Consider the following 18,061-nt stretch of genomic DNA (forward strand, 5'->3'; position numbering starts at 1 on the left):
AAATGATATTTGTTTTAATAGTTTGAAATTTATGTTGAAAATTTATAGTTTCTTTAGTTAATTTCGTATTTGTTTTAATAATGTGATGTTTGTTTTGACATATTGAAGTTTATCCTAATATTTTTATATTTCTTTAAGAAATTTTATATTTCTTTCAATAGTTTGAAGTATTTTTTAATCATTTGGAAAAGTTCTTCATTTAGCAATCAGGAATAATGATATTGACTCAGTCAAATTACTTCTTGAACAAGAAGGAATTAATATAAATGCTAAAGATATTCATTTCGAATATTTTTTATTTATTTTAACAATTTTATATTTTATAAAAATGTTTGGATATTGTTTTAAATCATTAACACACCACTTATGTTAGCAATTAAAGAAAATGTTATATCAATTGTGGAATTACTTCTTGAACAAGAAGGAATCGATATTAATGCCAAAGATAAAATTTATTTTAATAATTTAATATTTCAAAATAATGCATGAAAATTATTTGAATTATTGGAAACAGCATTTATGAAAGCATCTGAAAATGGTTACACAGAAATAGTTAAATTACTTCTTGAACAAGAAGATATTGATATTAATGCAAAAATATATATTTGTTTTATTTAGAATTTATTTTAATAATTTTATATTTCAAAATAATATTTAGAATTTATTTAAAATATTTGAAACAGCATTTATGAAAGCATCTGAAAATGGTTACACAGAAATAGTTAAATTACTTCTTGAACAAGAAGATATTGATATTAATGCAAAAATATATATTTATTTTATTTAAATTTTATTTTAATAAAATTTTATTTCAAAATAATATAGGGTGTCCGGTAGAAGTGTTAGCATCTCAACATAGAAAGAGAATAAATAAAAACAAAAAATATTATTTTTTTCTTTAGTGAATGTATTCACCTTTGGTATCAATAACTCTTTGTAATCTCTTTTCCCAGTTTAGAAAAGCACGGTTCAATTCATCATTCGAAATGTCATTGAATATTCGATGAACCTGATGTCTTAACTCTTCAGGGGTTTCAAATGAATAACCCTTGAGCTTTTCTTTGACATTATTCAAAAGACAAAAAATCTAATGGTGCTACGTCAGGTGAATATGGGGGATGTGTAGCTCTTTTCATCTGGTTCGAGTCAATAAAATTTGTGGTGATGCGAGCAGTATGCGGTTTTACATTGTCAACGTGCAAAATTAAATTTTTATCAGAACCATCATTGAATCTTTGAACAAGTTTAGATAAAATATTATTCACGTAGTAGTGTGCATTAAACTTTTGACCTTTAGGAACACAGTTAACGAGAGCAAAACCATTTGGATTGAAATATATTGACAACATAGACCCGCACTTTTTTTTGCTCTGGTGTAAGAGAATGGGGTACCCAATGAAGGTGTCTGCAAACGAATTCAATTTTGATTAGGTGATCGTAAACAGTTGACCTTGGGATATTTGTTTTATGGGCTATTTGCCTGACTGAAAAAAAAGGGAATTCATCAAGCATATCCAAAATTTTTTCATCGGTGTTCGATGGTTCAGTGAAATTGATTAATTCTTTAGACTCATTGCTATTTGTTCCAATTGTTCCTAATCTAATTGCTCTAGTAATACTTTGATATGGTTTACAGGAAGCACCTGAAGTCTCCTTCATATCATTATATATTTTAACAGCTGTCCATACTTTTAGGCTGAGATATCTTGCGACACTATCTTGGTCAATCATTTTTTGTGTGTTCAAAATGTGACAGAAAATAAATTCCTCAATTTTTTTTGACGAAAAATCCAAAATATCCCAAATCGTTCGAAATATTAAATAAATATTATATATATATATATATATATATATATATATTTATATTGTATGCAAAGTGCTCTATTATAATATAATAATATTAATTAAATTAATTGTCTATATATTAAGATGCTAACATTTCTACCGGACATCCTATATTTAGAATTTATTTAAAATATTTGAAACAGAACTCTAAATATTATCATACAGAAATTGTTAAATCACTTGAAATGCTCTAATACTTATGTAAAAACTTTTATAAGAGTGAAGTATTTTATATTGTAAATATTTTTAATATTTGAATTCGCCTGAGTTTCTTGAAACAAGACCATAAAATGGCGATAAAAGATTTTTCGAGAAAACAGTTTTTTGGTCATTTAATTTATGAATACAAAGACATACAAGGAATCGTAAAAACTTATGAACTACGCGTTGGCCATATGGTTTACCTTTAAATTACGAGAACACTACGTGGTTCTTCAACTGCATACATGTGGCAAGTTTAATCTTTTCGTATGTCATTCCAAGATCAATAATGTGTGTGCCTATTTTTTGTACGTGCAAAAGCATATTGTTTTCATACTAAATGAAATATTTGATGAACCAATGCACTAAGATTTTCTTGCATATATTTTGATTATATTTATAATACATATGTTTTTTTTTATAAAACTTGAGACTTAAGTCCAAATTAAGCGCAAAGGATTATATTTTTAAGACACTATTTTGTTTCATTAATACATATTATGAGTGTTTTTCAAAATATAGGATCAATTAAGTAATTCTGGATAAAGATAAATTTACTTCTTTAGTTTGCATACAACTAATTAGTTGTATGAAATAATACACTTCACTTTATCAATGTAATTTAAGAAAATATTTTGTATTCGCTATTTCATTCAGATTTGGTACTCTAAATGATAAATGAATATTGCTCATATATATACCGATAAGTTATGCTATTCAATTTATTGCTTTTTCTTTTTATACATTTTTTATGAGGAATTGTATATTCAGGGCATAACGGTCGTCATAAACGGTCGCATCCGTGGGAAAAACCCCGCCGAAAATTGGAAAACCCTGCCAATAATATTATCCCCGCCAAAATTGATATCATAAAACAATTATTTTAATATCTTATATCATATACAGATAATCTTAAATTACAATGGATTCGTAATCGCGCTATTACTTATCAGAATTTAGAGATAGGATATGTTTCGCTTATGGGTGCATTTTTATAATTAACTCTGATTAACAATAAGGATAAAACACTTTACAACATTAATTATATCAATACAACAATGTTTTATGTATGTTTAATCATAAATATAGAACAAAATTCAACAAATTAATTATGATATCTTACCAATAATATACATTGACATTTTTTATATATAGATTCGAATCGCTTCATGAAAATGGGCAAATATTTTAAATTGATTCATTTTTTATCGTTGTCTTTAAATCATTAAATTCAGTGATGTTTCTTCCTTTCGAGTTATTTAAAAAGTTAATGAAATTGGTTGGTGTCTCATAGCAATCGTCATTTTTGGGCGATGGATTTGTAAGTCCCAAACCATCTAATTCGTGATTTATTTCATCTGAAATGCTCAATAAAGCATAAGAAGAATCAAAATGGTTATCATTTGAAGTTTCTTCTGAAGGGATGCTCACGATGCTGTTGTTCATTTCTAAGTATTCGACAAATGCTTCCATGAGATACATTATTAATGTTTGGGTGGATGGTTACTTCTTCATTTAAATTAATAAACATCTTTTAATATTATTACATAATAACGTTGTAATTATATATATATATATATATATATATATATATATATATATATATATATATATATATATATATATATATATTTTTCACCACTCAAAACGTGAATAGCATATAAGGTTAATATAATGTGCTAAGAATAAATATACAAATTAAATAAGGAATATAGAAATAAGATTTATCATCTATCATGTAGATATTGAAATTTGATTTTTTTATATAATAGAACATTATACGAATTTCTAATGTATTGTACGTACACTCCTACGTAGTATTTATAATATATATAATAGTAATAATATATATAATAGTAATAATATGTAGAATAGTAATAATATATATAATAGTAATAATATATATAATAGTAATAATATATTATTAATAATCTTGATATTCACATAAATCATACCAGAAACTTATAAAAAATTCATTTAATTTATTAAATCACTGATGAAAAATATAATTTACACCATAATTTATTTATTATTTGATATTCTTCACACAATATAATAGTAGTTTGTTATTGTTCACACTACTATTTCGTAAAATAAAATGAAATAAAATCAGAAATGTAGATTTTGATAAACTGATGTTCAAAAATGGAGACTATGGGTAAAAAAGGGTAAATCTAACATATTCATAGATTTATTCAATTGACATTAAAAAAATGGGAAATCCTCAAATCCTTGATGCAGGTGCAAATGTTTTAGTTAATAGCGAAAAATCAGATAAAGGGAAATCATAAATCCTTAAGAAAATTTAATTCCAATTCTGCAGGATATATGGAAAAACATAGGTAAGGAAATCATTAACAGACTTGTAAATGATTTTATTCGTCGATGTAAATTGGTAATTGACGTTGGTGGTGAAAGTATCAGTCAATATATTTCAAGCCATCGAAATGCTGTCAGAGATAAAGATAAAGTTGACACAGCTAACATGAGATTTTGGAAGAAGGATCAAGACGAAACTATATAAAAAAGGCACCGAGAATTTGACAATCAATGGAAAAAAATTGGATCAGAGATCAATAGAAGTGGAACAGAAACTAAAAACAGGTATCATTTTTCTGCACAGGTCGAAGCGAATGATCATCTTGATTCCCATATATAGTTTCCTCCAATCGATGAAAATTTAATCATGGATCCGATCTTCAAAAATTGGCAACCAACATGGACATTGTAACAGAGGCCTATGATTTAGATATTTGTATGATTGATGTTGTATTTTAGCCCGATTTGCTGAAAAAGAATGACCATTGTTCAAAAACGGAGACTATTTTTGAATGGTTTACAAAATCATTCCAATATATGAGCCCGTTACTTCCTTTTGAATTTACATAGAAAAAGTGACTTTATTACAAAAGTAGTCTCCATTTTTGAACATCAGTTTATTTGCTTATGTGATAATTATATGATTTTTTTATTTTGCTATTTAAGTTCACTAAAACCAATATGATGATATTATATCTTATACCTAATTACATATAATTAATCTTTCAATTTATTAATATATACATTAATATATATACATTTATTGATGAATAACTATAATAAAATTTTTTGAATATACAAAAATGATTTATGTAATTGAATTTTTGTATTCAATTTTGATCAATGCAAAACGACAATTATCGTATTCAATTTTTTGATTTAATTTTATATGTCACAAAACGGCACTTATTTTATTCAATTTTATTAATTTAATTTCACTTGGCGTAAAGAGTCACTAATCGAAAAAAAAATTAAAAATTTGAAAGCATAAACTATACAATAATTCAATGGAAATTACCGTTATGCCTTGGAAATAGGATTATACCATTTTTTATATTCTGGATAACGGTCGTTATAAATTTTTTTTAAGTGTATATATAGAAAAAGTGATCACAAATTTTCTGAAGGGATATATCTATCGTACACTAATCATAAAAGTGACGCTGATGTAAACCAAATTCAGGTGATTTGAATTAATTTGTCACTTTTTATCTGCTGCCAAAAAGAATTTGAAATTATTTTATTGATGGAACTCTCGAAATCATTAGAATCAATTGTCTTTAATCTCAACGAAAAAAATTTCGAAACATCAGTTCAAGCAACAATTAATTTATTTGTAGATAGGCTGCCATATACATTTAACTATCTTGTTTCCAGACTTATCTATTCAGCTTTTGTTTCACAATCAAATAATGAAAATATATATATTAAATATTTATTAACGTTGAAAGAAAAAGAAGATGAAAAAGATAAAAACAAAAGTAAAACTGAAGCTAATCTTGTCCAAATCTTTTGTAAATATTTTAATGGGAATAGAAAAACAAGAATCATATTTCCTTCTTGAAAAGATGATCGAAGAAGAAATAATTGAACCATCTTCAGTAAAGAACATGAACACATTATATTTTTCTCAATATAATACAAAGGAAGAAATAAATGATTTGAAGAACAAATTTCCAAAACCACAATTCCTTGAAGAATTTATTTCAGCACTTGATGAATTATCAAAAGATGACTGGAAACTTCATATGCAATATGTAAAAGAAGGAGTTAATCCATTAGAAATTGCGAAAGTACTTCGAAATGATGATTTAGAAAAGCTTCAAGAAATATCATCACATAATGAATTTGACTTTAATCAAATAATTAAGCCATCACTTTATGAAAGATGTTCGTTTGTTAATACTGAAAATGTTTCATTAATTGATTATTGTGCATTTTTTGGCTCCATTAAATGTTTTAAATATATATTATTAAATAATTCTAATATTAAAAACACATTAAAATATGCAATTGCAGGTGGAAACTTAGAAATTATTCATTTATGTGAACAAAACAATTCATCATTTACAGAAGCATATGAAACAGCGATAGGATTTCATCGAAATAAAATTTTTCGTTACCTTTATGAAAATAAAATTGGAAAAATTTCTAATGACAGAAAAAATTTATTTTCAATGTTTTCTTTCCAAAATCGAATTCCAATATCGAAAGTCAAGATAATTGTAATTTAAGTGAAGAAAATTTAATATATCTTGGAAAAAAATGTATAGAATTTAATAATTATGAAATCTTCATGTTTTTAGAAAAAGAAGGAATGAAAATGAATAATGAAATTATAGAAGAAATAGCATCAAAAGGAAATACATTCATAATAGAAAGTGATATACGAAGTCAACAAATTCCAAATACAATTTTACCATATTCAGTTAAATCAGGAAATATAGAAATAGTAAAATTACTTTTAGATAAAGAAGGAATTGATGTTAATGCAAAAACTATTTATTTGAATAATTTGGAATATGTTTTAATAATTTTGGATATGTTTTAATAATTTGAAACAGCTCTTCATATAGCAGTTAGAAATAATAATATAGAAATAGTAAAATTACTTTTAGAGAAAGGAATTGATGTTAATGCAAAATATATTCATTTGAATAATTTAGAATATGTTTTAATAATTTGAAATATGTTTTAATCATTGGAAACAGCACTTCATATAGCAGTTAGAAATAATAATATAGAAATAGTAAAATTACTTTTAGATAAAGAAGGAATTGATGTTAATGCAAAATATATTCATTTGAATAATTTAGAATATGTTTTAATAATTCGGAATATGTTTTAATAATTTGGAATATGTTTTAATCATTTGAAACAGCTCTTCATATAGCAGTTAGAAAATAATATAGAAATAGTAAAATTACTTTTAGATAAAGAAGGAATTGATGTTAATGCAAAATATATTCATTTGAATAATTTAGAATATGTTTTAATAATTCGGAATATGTTTTAATAATTTGAAACAGCTATTGAAATTGCTAAACGGTTGGGTTTCGGAGAATTAAAACAAATACTTCGTGAAAGAGGTGTCATTTAATTTAGACTATGGTAAGTGTTCTACTAATTTTTTGATAAATCCCACGATTAAACATAATATTTAAAAAATGAACACTTTCATAAAGTAACGGTTTAATTGCTTGACTTAAGGGTCGCTTCGCGCTGGCCATTTTTTTCCTATATCATGTCAAACGGCGAACTCCCTCAAATGCTAAAATGATTCTTTTTTTTATTTTTATTTTTATTTTATTAATTTTTTTTTCTTTTTTCTTTTTTTCTTCTTTCTTATCTTGCTTTTTTTCTTTCCTAATTTTTTATATTCCCCTATTTCTTTTACATAAATATTTTTTTTGTTAAATTTTATAATTATAATTTAATAATAGTTCATAAATTAGATATTTTGAATATTTTATGATTTCCTTAAAAATCATTCCTCTTTTCTAATAATACAAATCAGAAGTATTCTAATTATTACAGTTTAATAATTATCTCTTTCTATATATTATCTCTCACAGAACTTAACAAAATTAAAAGCATAGTACCAATTTTTAATAAATAATACATTTTATGTAGCACAACTATTATGTTCCCAGCTCTTCCTCTCTGTTCAACCATAAGGAAAGTGCTTTCAAAAAATCAATTCTTTCATGACCAATAAAACAAAATCTGCAGCTATTTAATATAAACAACTCGAAAAACTAATTTTAGATTTATTGATTACTTTCATGAAATTTTTATTCAAATTACCATTTGAAATAACAGCTGAGTTTTTCCTTGACTGGAAATCAGTTGCAATGTTCTTGCTTCCAATAACTTTTTTCACCATTTGATATAATTCTAATTTTTGTATATCCGCATCGAAATGTTATTTGCTCAGTTTCCGATATCTTAAAGTATGTTTTAATCTCTTCAGTATTTGGAGAGTAAATAACAACGAAATGATCAAAGATACCAACAGGACTTAAATTAGGACCTATAAGTAAAAGTAAAAGTTCATCCTAAAGCGGAATTTCGCGGTGATATGTTTGGAATTAAATATTGCGCTTGTGATTCAAATTCACAAAATGACAATATTCAACCCATATGAAAGAATTTAGCATGTCATGAAACATTAATGGACTTCTCTCTAATTATTTCTTTGCGTGTTTGTTCAAGTGAATAGGCTGAACTTTCAATCAGATTTACAACTTGTTTTTTGTTTTTGCCCTTGATACCTTTGTTGTTAGGTAGGGCTGTTTCTTCGGGCGCTGGAGTCTTTTTAAGTTGTGAATTGAAAGATGGCAAGTTTACTATTGTAGATATTGTTCAAACGAAACTTTAACCATCTTTAACAATTTGCCCTCATGCGTTAGTTAAAGCACTTCTTATGTCACGACGTAAATGTCGTTTTTCATCTTCAGATCGATGAATTATTCACTTAACACTTTCATAAACGGCCTCCAAGTAGCTGCTATAAAAGTGACAACGATAGAAACGGGGTGCACCGTTAACTTTGTGAATGAAAAGAAAGAAATCAATTGAGAAAAGTCATCATCAATGTTATTACCAGAATGAATGAATTTGATACCTATATAATTTTTCTTAATGAAATTGAAATATTAGAAAACAATAAAAAAAAAAATATTCAGATATTTTTGATAAATTTTCCAATTTTCTTATGAACAAAAGCACACAAGAATCATAAGGTTTATTAAAACATTTCCAAATTCCAATTATTTAATATTCAAATTAAAATATGAACTCAACAAAGTGATGGATATAACAAGAAACTCAAAAAATTATTTTTATTATTAATATTATAATATAAGACGAATATTATTCTGTGATTGTTGTTGTGTTTGCCCAATCAGGGAATTCATTAGCATTAAAAATAGGAGGGATTAAAATAATTGAAGCTCCAATAACGACGAACAAACTAATGATATTAATAATTGAACCATATATTAAGAAGTCTTTCATTTTTAATTTGCCGGAACCGTAACAAATTAAATTTGGAGGAGTTGCGACAGGCATTATGAAACAACACGAAGTTGCGAAAGCTGTTGGAATCATTAAAAGATAAGGATGAAATTTTTTACCATTTTTAGCTAAATTAGCTACAATTGGTAAAAATATATTTGCACATGCAGTATTTGATGCGATATTCGATAAAATTGAAGCCACGAAACAAATACAAATTAATAAAACAAATAAAGATAAATCCGTTAAAGAACGTAATTGATTTCCAAGCCATTCACCAAGTAAAGAATCAGTAAAACCTTGATTTAAAGCAAAACCTCCAGAAAACATAAAAATGATTGTCCAAGGAATTTTTTGTTGAACATATTCCCATTCAAGAATTGGAATCCATTCTTTATTATCATTATTAATAATTTCATCTTCATTTTGATTTTCTTCATTATCATTATTATTATTATTATTATTATCATCATCAAATTCTGATATTTCTTCAATTAATTCTTGATCTTCTGAATTATATTCATTTTCTTCTAATATTTCTTGTTTAATCTTTTTATTTTCTTGTGTTATTTGTTCTAATGATAAATTAACTTCAGATTCTTTAAGTTTTTCTTCTTGTTTTTGAGAAATTTGTGGAACTTTAATAATAAATAATAATATCGATATACAAATAGCTATAGTTCCATCATTAATATTTTGCGAACCATTTGAACCTAATATTAAAGTCGTCCAACCTTTAATAGTAAAAGAACCGAAATTTAAATCACATCGAAATAACCATAAAATTGCTAATAATATAAATAATAAACCAATAATAATTTCAGCAGGTTTCATTTTCCCTAATTTTTGATAATTATCTTTAAAACAACTTTCATCTACATTTTCATTAATTTTTAATTTCCTCATAAATATAAAAGCAAATATTAAATAAATTATAATTAATATGATGATTGATGTTGGTAAAGCTAAAAATAAAAATTGAGCAAATCCAATTCCAGGTGATTCAGGAAATATATTCGTAACTGTTTGTGAACAAATTAAATTTGGTGGCGTCCCAATTAAAGTCGCCATCCCTCCAATAGAAGAAGAAAATGCAATCGTTAAAAATAATGTTTTCGAAAATGGTTCAATTAATTTTGAATCTCCTGTAATTTCTTCTAATTTAGTAACAATAGCTAACGCATTTGGAACCATAGTTAAAGCTGTCGCCGTATTTGATATCCACATAGATAAAAAAAGATGTAACTATCATAATACCTAATAATAAAATTCTTGGTTTTAAACCAAAAAATTAAGACTGTTTTTCTTGATATCCTTGCATGTAAATGCCATTTAGCCATCGCAATTGCGGAGATAAAACAAAAAAAAAATACTAAAGAAGTATCAGAAAACATTGAAGATGCAATATTTGAAGCTGAAGAAAGTTCCCAAACATTGGGATTAAAAAATATTGGGAAGAATGCTGTAATTACAATAGGAATAGGTTCTAATATCCAATATAAAGCAGTAATAATCGTAATTCCCAAACATCTTGAAAGTATTTGAGTTTGCTTTATCTAACACAATGAAATTAAATATGAAAGGGAAAGCAATGATAATAGGCAAAAGAAATTTCACCCACCAGATAATACTTTTTTTGGTTTCTGGTTTCATCTTTTTATTTGTTGATAAATTTTTTTTTGAAATACCAAAAATGTCCGACCTAACCTACTCAAAATAATTCTCTCAAATTTGAACGTAAACAATTTTCACAATTCATTTTAACCGTTCACTTTGCTTAAAAACTTCAATATTTTTAAAGACATTCCGGTGGTTTTCATCGTTTTTCGCTGCTTCATCAAAATGACAGAAGAGAAAAACAACAACAACAACAAAAAATCAAAATCATATGAATCAAAGAAATTATAAATTTTCTTATTTTTATTGATTTCTTCAATCATTGGAAAAATCTTTCATTTCTTCATTTCATCTTTCTTAAAATTTGTAAAATGTTGATTTAATTTTATAAAATAACTCATTTTTCAAAATCAAAAATAATTGTCAAACTCAATCATTTCATGATAAAATATTTCTTAAATTTTTAAAAAAATGTAATCATAATAAAACCAATTTTTTGTTTTTATTAACAGATAATTTTATTCCTAAAAACCCGTTACTTTGAATGAAAAACGAATTAACTGAAAAAGAATAAGAAAAAAGAAATATTATAATATAACATATAAATGCGAAGAAATTGGGATGAAAAAGAAGATAAAATTTTAAAAGATTTGATTCAAATTCATGGGAAACAATGGAATTTAATTTCTCAACATCTTAAAACTCGAACACCTTCACAAATCGCAGCACGTTGGGAAAAATGTTTAAATCCGATGATTATTAAAGGACCTTTTACGAAAGAAGAAGATGAAATTATAAAAAATTATGTAAACAAAAAATGGGCCACGAAGTTGGCCTCAAATTACATCACTGTTACCAAATCGAAGTTCGAAACAATGTCGTGAACGTTGGTTAAATCATTTAGATCCAAATGTTATTAAAAGTCCTTGGACACAAGAAGAAGATAATTTCATCTTTGAACAATATAAAAAGTTTGGAAGTAAATGGTCAAATATTGCCAAATTATTACCTGGACGAACTGATAATGCAATTAAAAACAGATGGAATTCTTCAATATCAAAAAGAATTTCGATTAATATTAATGGAAATGAAATTATTTTACCAGATAAAACAAAACGTAATTACAAAAATAAAAATAATAATAATAATAAAACAAATGAAAATTTAAATTTAAATATGATTTCATTTAAACCTTTTGCACTTCAAAATAATTTAAAATCAAATCCCGCAATGGAAAAACCAACAATTATATTAAATATAAATTCTCCAAATAATATTTCATCACAACAAACAGAAACAAAATAACTTTTACTTGATAATCAAATTCATTATTTTAAATTGTTTAATTCTTTATTTGTTCTTTTTATTAGTTAAATACCAAAAAATGTTTTTGATAAAAATATTAAGTTGGACTTAAATAATTTAAAATTTCAAATGCAGAAACAAATTGCATTAGATTGATTAATTAATTAAAAAAAGTAGGATTGTACATATTAAATTAAACCATTTTCCATATTTTAGAACATTTTGTTTTAATTGTGGATGTTGAAATTGAGATTAAATAACCTTTAATAATTAATTAATAAATATCAAATCCATTAATATATCATCGAAAGATACTTATAGCTTATGAGTGATCATTTTTCTAAATTGGACAGAAAATGCTTCTTGCGCTATAAAAATTAACTTATTAAAAATTGAATGCTTTTCCATCCTCCAAAAGTCCATTTCACATGACATTTACATCAAATTTATAAGAAAAAGTGGGCAAACCGTCTGCTTCACTTGCAATGGCTTATTCCCTTGATTTCTGCGATGCACCAATCTCATGCCATGCCTGGAACAAGGATGGAACAATGGTTGCTCTTTGCCCAAACACTTCTGACCTTTTAATTTATAAGGTTAATGGAAAGACAACAGAACTCGTTTATACTCTCAAAGAACATACTCAACTAATCAGCAGCTGCGACTGGAATCCAGTTGACGACTCAATTGTTACATGCTCTCATGATCGTAATGCTTATGTTTGGAAGCTTTCCGATGATAAGAAAGAATGGAAGAAACAATTGGTTCTTTTGAAGTTAGATAGAGCTGCAACATTCGTTAGATGGTCACCAGATGGTACAAAGTTTGTCTGTGCCACAGGATCCAAGAAATTACGTGTTTGCCAATACGATGCAGCACAAAATTGGTGGCAATCAAGAACATATGATCACAAGCACCCAACATCACTCACAGTTGACTTCATGCCAGATGGTGAACATGTTATTTGCTCTTGCACTGATCGTCATATGACATATTTCACAACTGATGACAAAGAAGCTAAGAAGGCAAGCGGCGGCGGAAAGAAATTAGAGTATGCACTTCAAACTTACTCATGCCAAGGATGGTGCAACGCAACAGCAAGATCTCCAGATGGTGAATGGATTGCTTTTACTTCACAAGATTCATACATTAGATTCGTCAAAGCCAGCGAAATCGACCAAAAAGATGCTCCTGTTAGACAACACAATATCAATGGTCTTCCATTACTTTCACTTTGCTTCATCAGCAACACAGCTTTAGTTGGCGGTGGCTTCGATTGCGCTCCACGTCTTTTCGTTTTGGAAGGAGATGATTGGACCGATCTTGGATTAATTGATATCCCAGAAATCCGTGAAAAGGCATCTGGTGCTGCATCAAGTGGATTTGCATCAAAGGCTGCTGCTTTCGGTGGAAAGGCTGTAACTAAAAGCGAAGGAATTCATAACAACATAATTCTTGGAATCCGCGTTGTTAAAGATCAGTTCACAACATGTTCAAATGACGGTAAGCTTGGTATCTGGCCATTTGCAGCACTCAAGAACCACTTCAAAGGCAAGAATCTCTTCTGAGTAAATGATATCATCAGAACAAACCTTGTGAAATATTTTGTTAGTATTTTTGAATGGAAATTCATCGTCAAATTTAACCACACTTGTTTTTGTAAACATAAAAATGTTATTCAGTTATATGGTATTGATTTGGTAATATTCTTATTCCAAACATACGATGGTAGGTAAGTTGTTGTTTGAACATAATGAAAAAAAGATTCTTTGAATTCAATAATCGATTTTTTATTGAGATGCAACTCTTTTTTTTAATGAAATCTCCTCGCAAATAACGTTTGTTAATTTTTATCAAGTTTCTTTTTAATTAAATCAATTATTTCTGTGTGGCCTTTCTCTGATGCATAGGTAAGTGCTGTTTTAAATAACATAAATAATTTGCGAGTATTGTTTTGAATTTCTAAAATATTAAAATAAAATTTAAATAAAACAAATAAATATTTTTAGCATTAATATCAATTCCTTCTTGTTCAAGAAGCAATTTAACTATTTCTGTATAACCTTTTTCAGCTGCTATCATAAGTGCTGTTTGAAATAATTTAAATAATTTCCAAATATTATTTTGAAATAAAAATTTAATTTTTAAATAAACTTGAAGTAAAATAAATAAATATCATTAGCATTAATATCAATTCCTTTTTGATCTAAAATATATTTAACAAGTTCAATATTTTGAACCTTTAGTGAAAATAATAAAATATTTTTCGGAATTGGATTTTCTTTAAGAAAATATTTAACAAGATAAAGATTTCCAAGTTCTGCTGCTTTATTAATAATATATTCATTAATTTTTAATCCGTTATCTAATAAAAACGCAAAAATTTCAAAATTCCAAACACAAATGCATATCAATGCCAAATCCTCTAATCGATCCATTTCCACGATATTATTATCATGAAGATAATGAAAGATCTCATTTCGATGGAGTAACACTGCTGTTTCATATGCATAATCAAATGATGCATGATTTTGTACACATAAATGAATTATTTCTAAGTTTCCACCTGCAACCGAATATTTACCTATGTTTTCTAATTTTGCATTATTCATAAGTAAATATTTAAAACATTTAACTGCAGAAAAAAATGCTGCATAATCAATTAATGAAACATCTTCTAGATTAACAAAAAAACATCTTTCATAAATTGATGGTTCAATCTTTTGATTAAAATCAAAATTTGCTTGTGATGATATTTCTTGAAGTTTTTCGATTTCATCATTACGAATTATTTTAGCAATTTCACTTGGGTTATGCCCTTCTTTAATATATTGTTTATGAAGTTCCCAATCATTCTTCGAAAGTGCTTCATAGTTATTAAATATTTGTTGAAAATCACATTTGTTCTTTTGCTTTTCAATTTCTTCTTTGGTCATATAATGTACAAAAAAAGGATTTGAACTGTTTTCCAATATTTTTGGATCAAGAATATTTCTTTCAATCATTTTTAGAAAAAGATAATTTGAATCTTGGGTTTCATTACGAAAAAATTCATAAAAAACTTCAGAAATTTTTGGTTTGATCTTTTTAGTTTCTTGAAATGTATCAATTTCTTTCATAAAATCAAACCATATATCAAAATCATTAATTGAAACACTGCTGTAAAAATAGATAAATTGAGTTATTACTTGGTTAAAAGAATATGGATAATTGTAATCAAACATGGCAATAATTGATTGTAATGATTGCGAAAAGTTATCTTTATTTAACCCAAATATAATGCGTTGAATTGATTCAATAAGTTCGAATTCATTTAGTTTTGGCTTTGTGTTTTCATTAGAATTGCTTGGGTTTGTTGTTACAGTAATTTCCATGAAAATGTGAAAGAACGTTAATTTCATACAAATTTTGTTGTGAAAACGCATTCACTTTTTAAATGCATATATGGACATTTGAAAATTTTTGCTGTTTTTTCCCATGGGAAGCAATCAAAGTTATGCAGCAACAAAATATAAAGGAAATTTTCAGGCACTTCAAGAGATTGAACAAATAATTTCTAATGTAAATGATGAAAATATTAATCAATCTGTAGAATCTTCTTTATTTTATTATTCTAAAGAGTTTCCATTTTCATATAATTTTATTATATGTAGTATTTTATATTTATGTTTTGAATTAAAACATTGTAATAGATTATTCTTTGAGTATTTGAAAAAGCTTAAAACAAAGGAAATCGAAATATATAACAATCCAAATATCATAAAAATTTTACCACAATTTTTAATTAATATAAAAACCCAAGAAGCATATTATCTTCTCAATGTAATGATTGAAAATAATATGACTGATCCACAGATTGTTCAAACCCAGAAGAATCCATATTTTGCGCCATATATTATGTTAAATGAAAGATATATACGTTTTTTGTTTAATATGAATGGAATTAATGATAATTATGAAGAACTTTCAAAAAATGATTGGGAACTTCATAAAAAACTGATTGAGGAAGGAGTAAATCCATTAAAAATTGCAAAAATAATTCGAAAGGATGAAATAGAAAAACTTCAAGAAATATCATCAGAAACAAACTTCGATTTTAATCAAACAATTCCAAAATCGCTTTATGAAAGCTGTTCATTTATTAATCATAAAAATGTTACATTAATTGATTATGCAGCTTTTTTTGGATCAATTAAATGTTTTAAATATTTATTAATGAATGGTGCTAATATTAAATATACAGGCGAATATGCTGTTGCAAGTGGAAACGAAGAAATCATTCATTTATGTGAACAAAATCATTCATCTTTTTATTATTCATATGATGCAGCGATTAGATTTCATAGAAATGATATATTTAAGTATCTTTATGAAAATAACATGGAAAAAATTCATAGTTTAGAAGAATTAGGAAAGAAATGTGTTTTATATCATAACTATGAAATTCTTTCATATTTAGAAAAAGAAGGAATGAAAATTAATGAATCACTTATCATTAAATCTATTGAGACAGGAAATATATTTATCTTACAATATTTCCTTGCAAAAAATCCACACACCATAAAGTTAACAGAAATTAAAACATTTTCTGGGAATAAAGAAATTTTTTACTTCCTTATTAATAATAAATGTATTGATTATACTCATGTTTTTTAGTCATATTCAAAATTTGTTAAAACAATTTAATGATTTAAAAAAATATTCGAAATATATTAATAATTTTTCAAAATGCATTTTTAAATGCGTCTCGTTTAGGATACACTGAAATTGTGGAATTAATTCTTGAGCAAAATCGAATTGATGTCAATGTTAAAGATATTATTTTGTATTATTTAAATTCTTTTAAAATAATTTTATAATAAATAATAATATATGGAAATTATTTTATATATTTTTTTCAGCACTTATTTTAGCATCATCAAGTAACTACACTGATATTGTTAAATTACTTCTTAACCAAGAAAGAATTGATTTCAATGAAAAAGATATTTAATATTATTTTAAAAAAGTTTCTATTATTGATAAAATATTTTAAAATAATATTGGGAAATTATTTACAATTTTTAATACAGCACTTATATTTGAATCTTTACATGGTAATACTGAAATTGTTCAAATGCTTCTTAAAAAAGAAGGAATTGATTTTAATGCCAAAAGAATTTTTTTGTTTCTTTTTGTATATAATTATTTCAATTAATATTACTCAATATTTTTTGGAAACTCTTCAAAGTATAATGGACACCACTTATCATTGCATCTTTAAATGGGTACACTGATATTGTTAAGTTACTTCTTGAAAAAAAAGGGATTGATATCAATGCTAAAGATAATTGTTTAATACATTTGAAATATATTTTGATAAAATAATATCTCATAATAATATTTGGTAATTATTCAAGATATTTAATACGGCGCTCATCGAAGCATCTTTAAATGGACATTTTGAAATTGTTAAAGCCCTTCTTGAACATAAAGAAGTTGATATCAATGCCAAAAAGATTTGTGTATTTTGTTTAACATTTATTTCAAAAATTTAATATTTTAAATTAATATTTGGAAATTATTCAAATTATTTAATACAGCACTCATAAGTGCTTCTTTAAATGGACATATAAAAATAGTTAAAATGCTCCTTAAACATAAAGGAATTGATATCAATGTAAAAAATTTTTGAACATTTTATTTAACATTTTTTTGAACAATTTAATAATTGAAAATATGATTTGGAAATTATTAAAAACTTTTAATACTGCAC

At 25.7% G+C, this 18,061-nt stretch overlaps 1 protein-coding gene across 1 annotated transcript; it reads left to right on the forward strand.

Annotated features, from left to right (window-relative positions):
* Positions 1 to 12,791: 12,791 nt before the first annotated feature.
* On the forward strand, positions 12,792 to 13,874 carry GO595_005416 (actin-related protein 2/3 complex, subunit 1; the record flags this gene model as incomplete). Its single annotated transcript, XM_067918657.1, has 1 exon — positions 12,792 to 13,874. The coding sequence occupies one exon, from the start codon at positions 12,792 to 12,794 to the stop codon at positions 13,872 to 13,874; it is 1,083 nt and encodes a 360-aa protein (XP_067774366.1).
* Between the last annotated feature and the right edge of the window lie 4,187 nt (positions 13,875 to 18,061).

The sequence above is a fragment of the Histomonas meleagridis genome (assembly GCF_020186115.1).
Source record: "Histomonas meleagridis strain 2922-C6/04-10x chromosome Unknown contig_34, whole genome shotgun sequence".
Classification (NCBI taxonomy): domain Eukaryota; phylum Parabasalia; order Tritrichomonadida; family Dientamoebidae; genus Histomonas; species Histomonas meleagridis.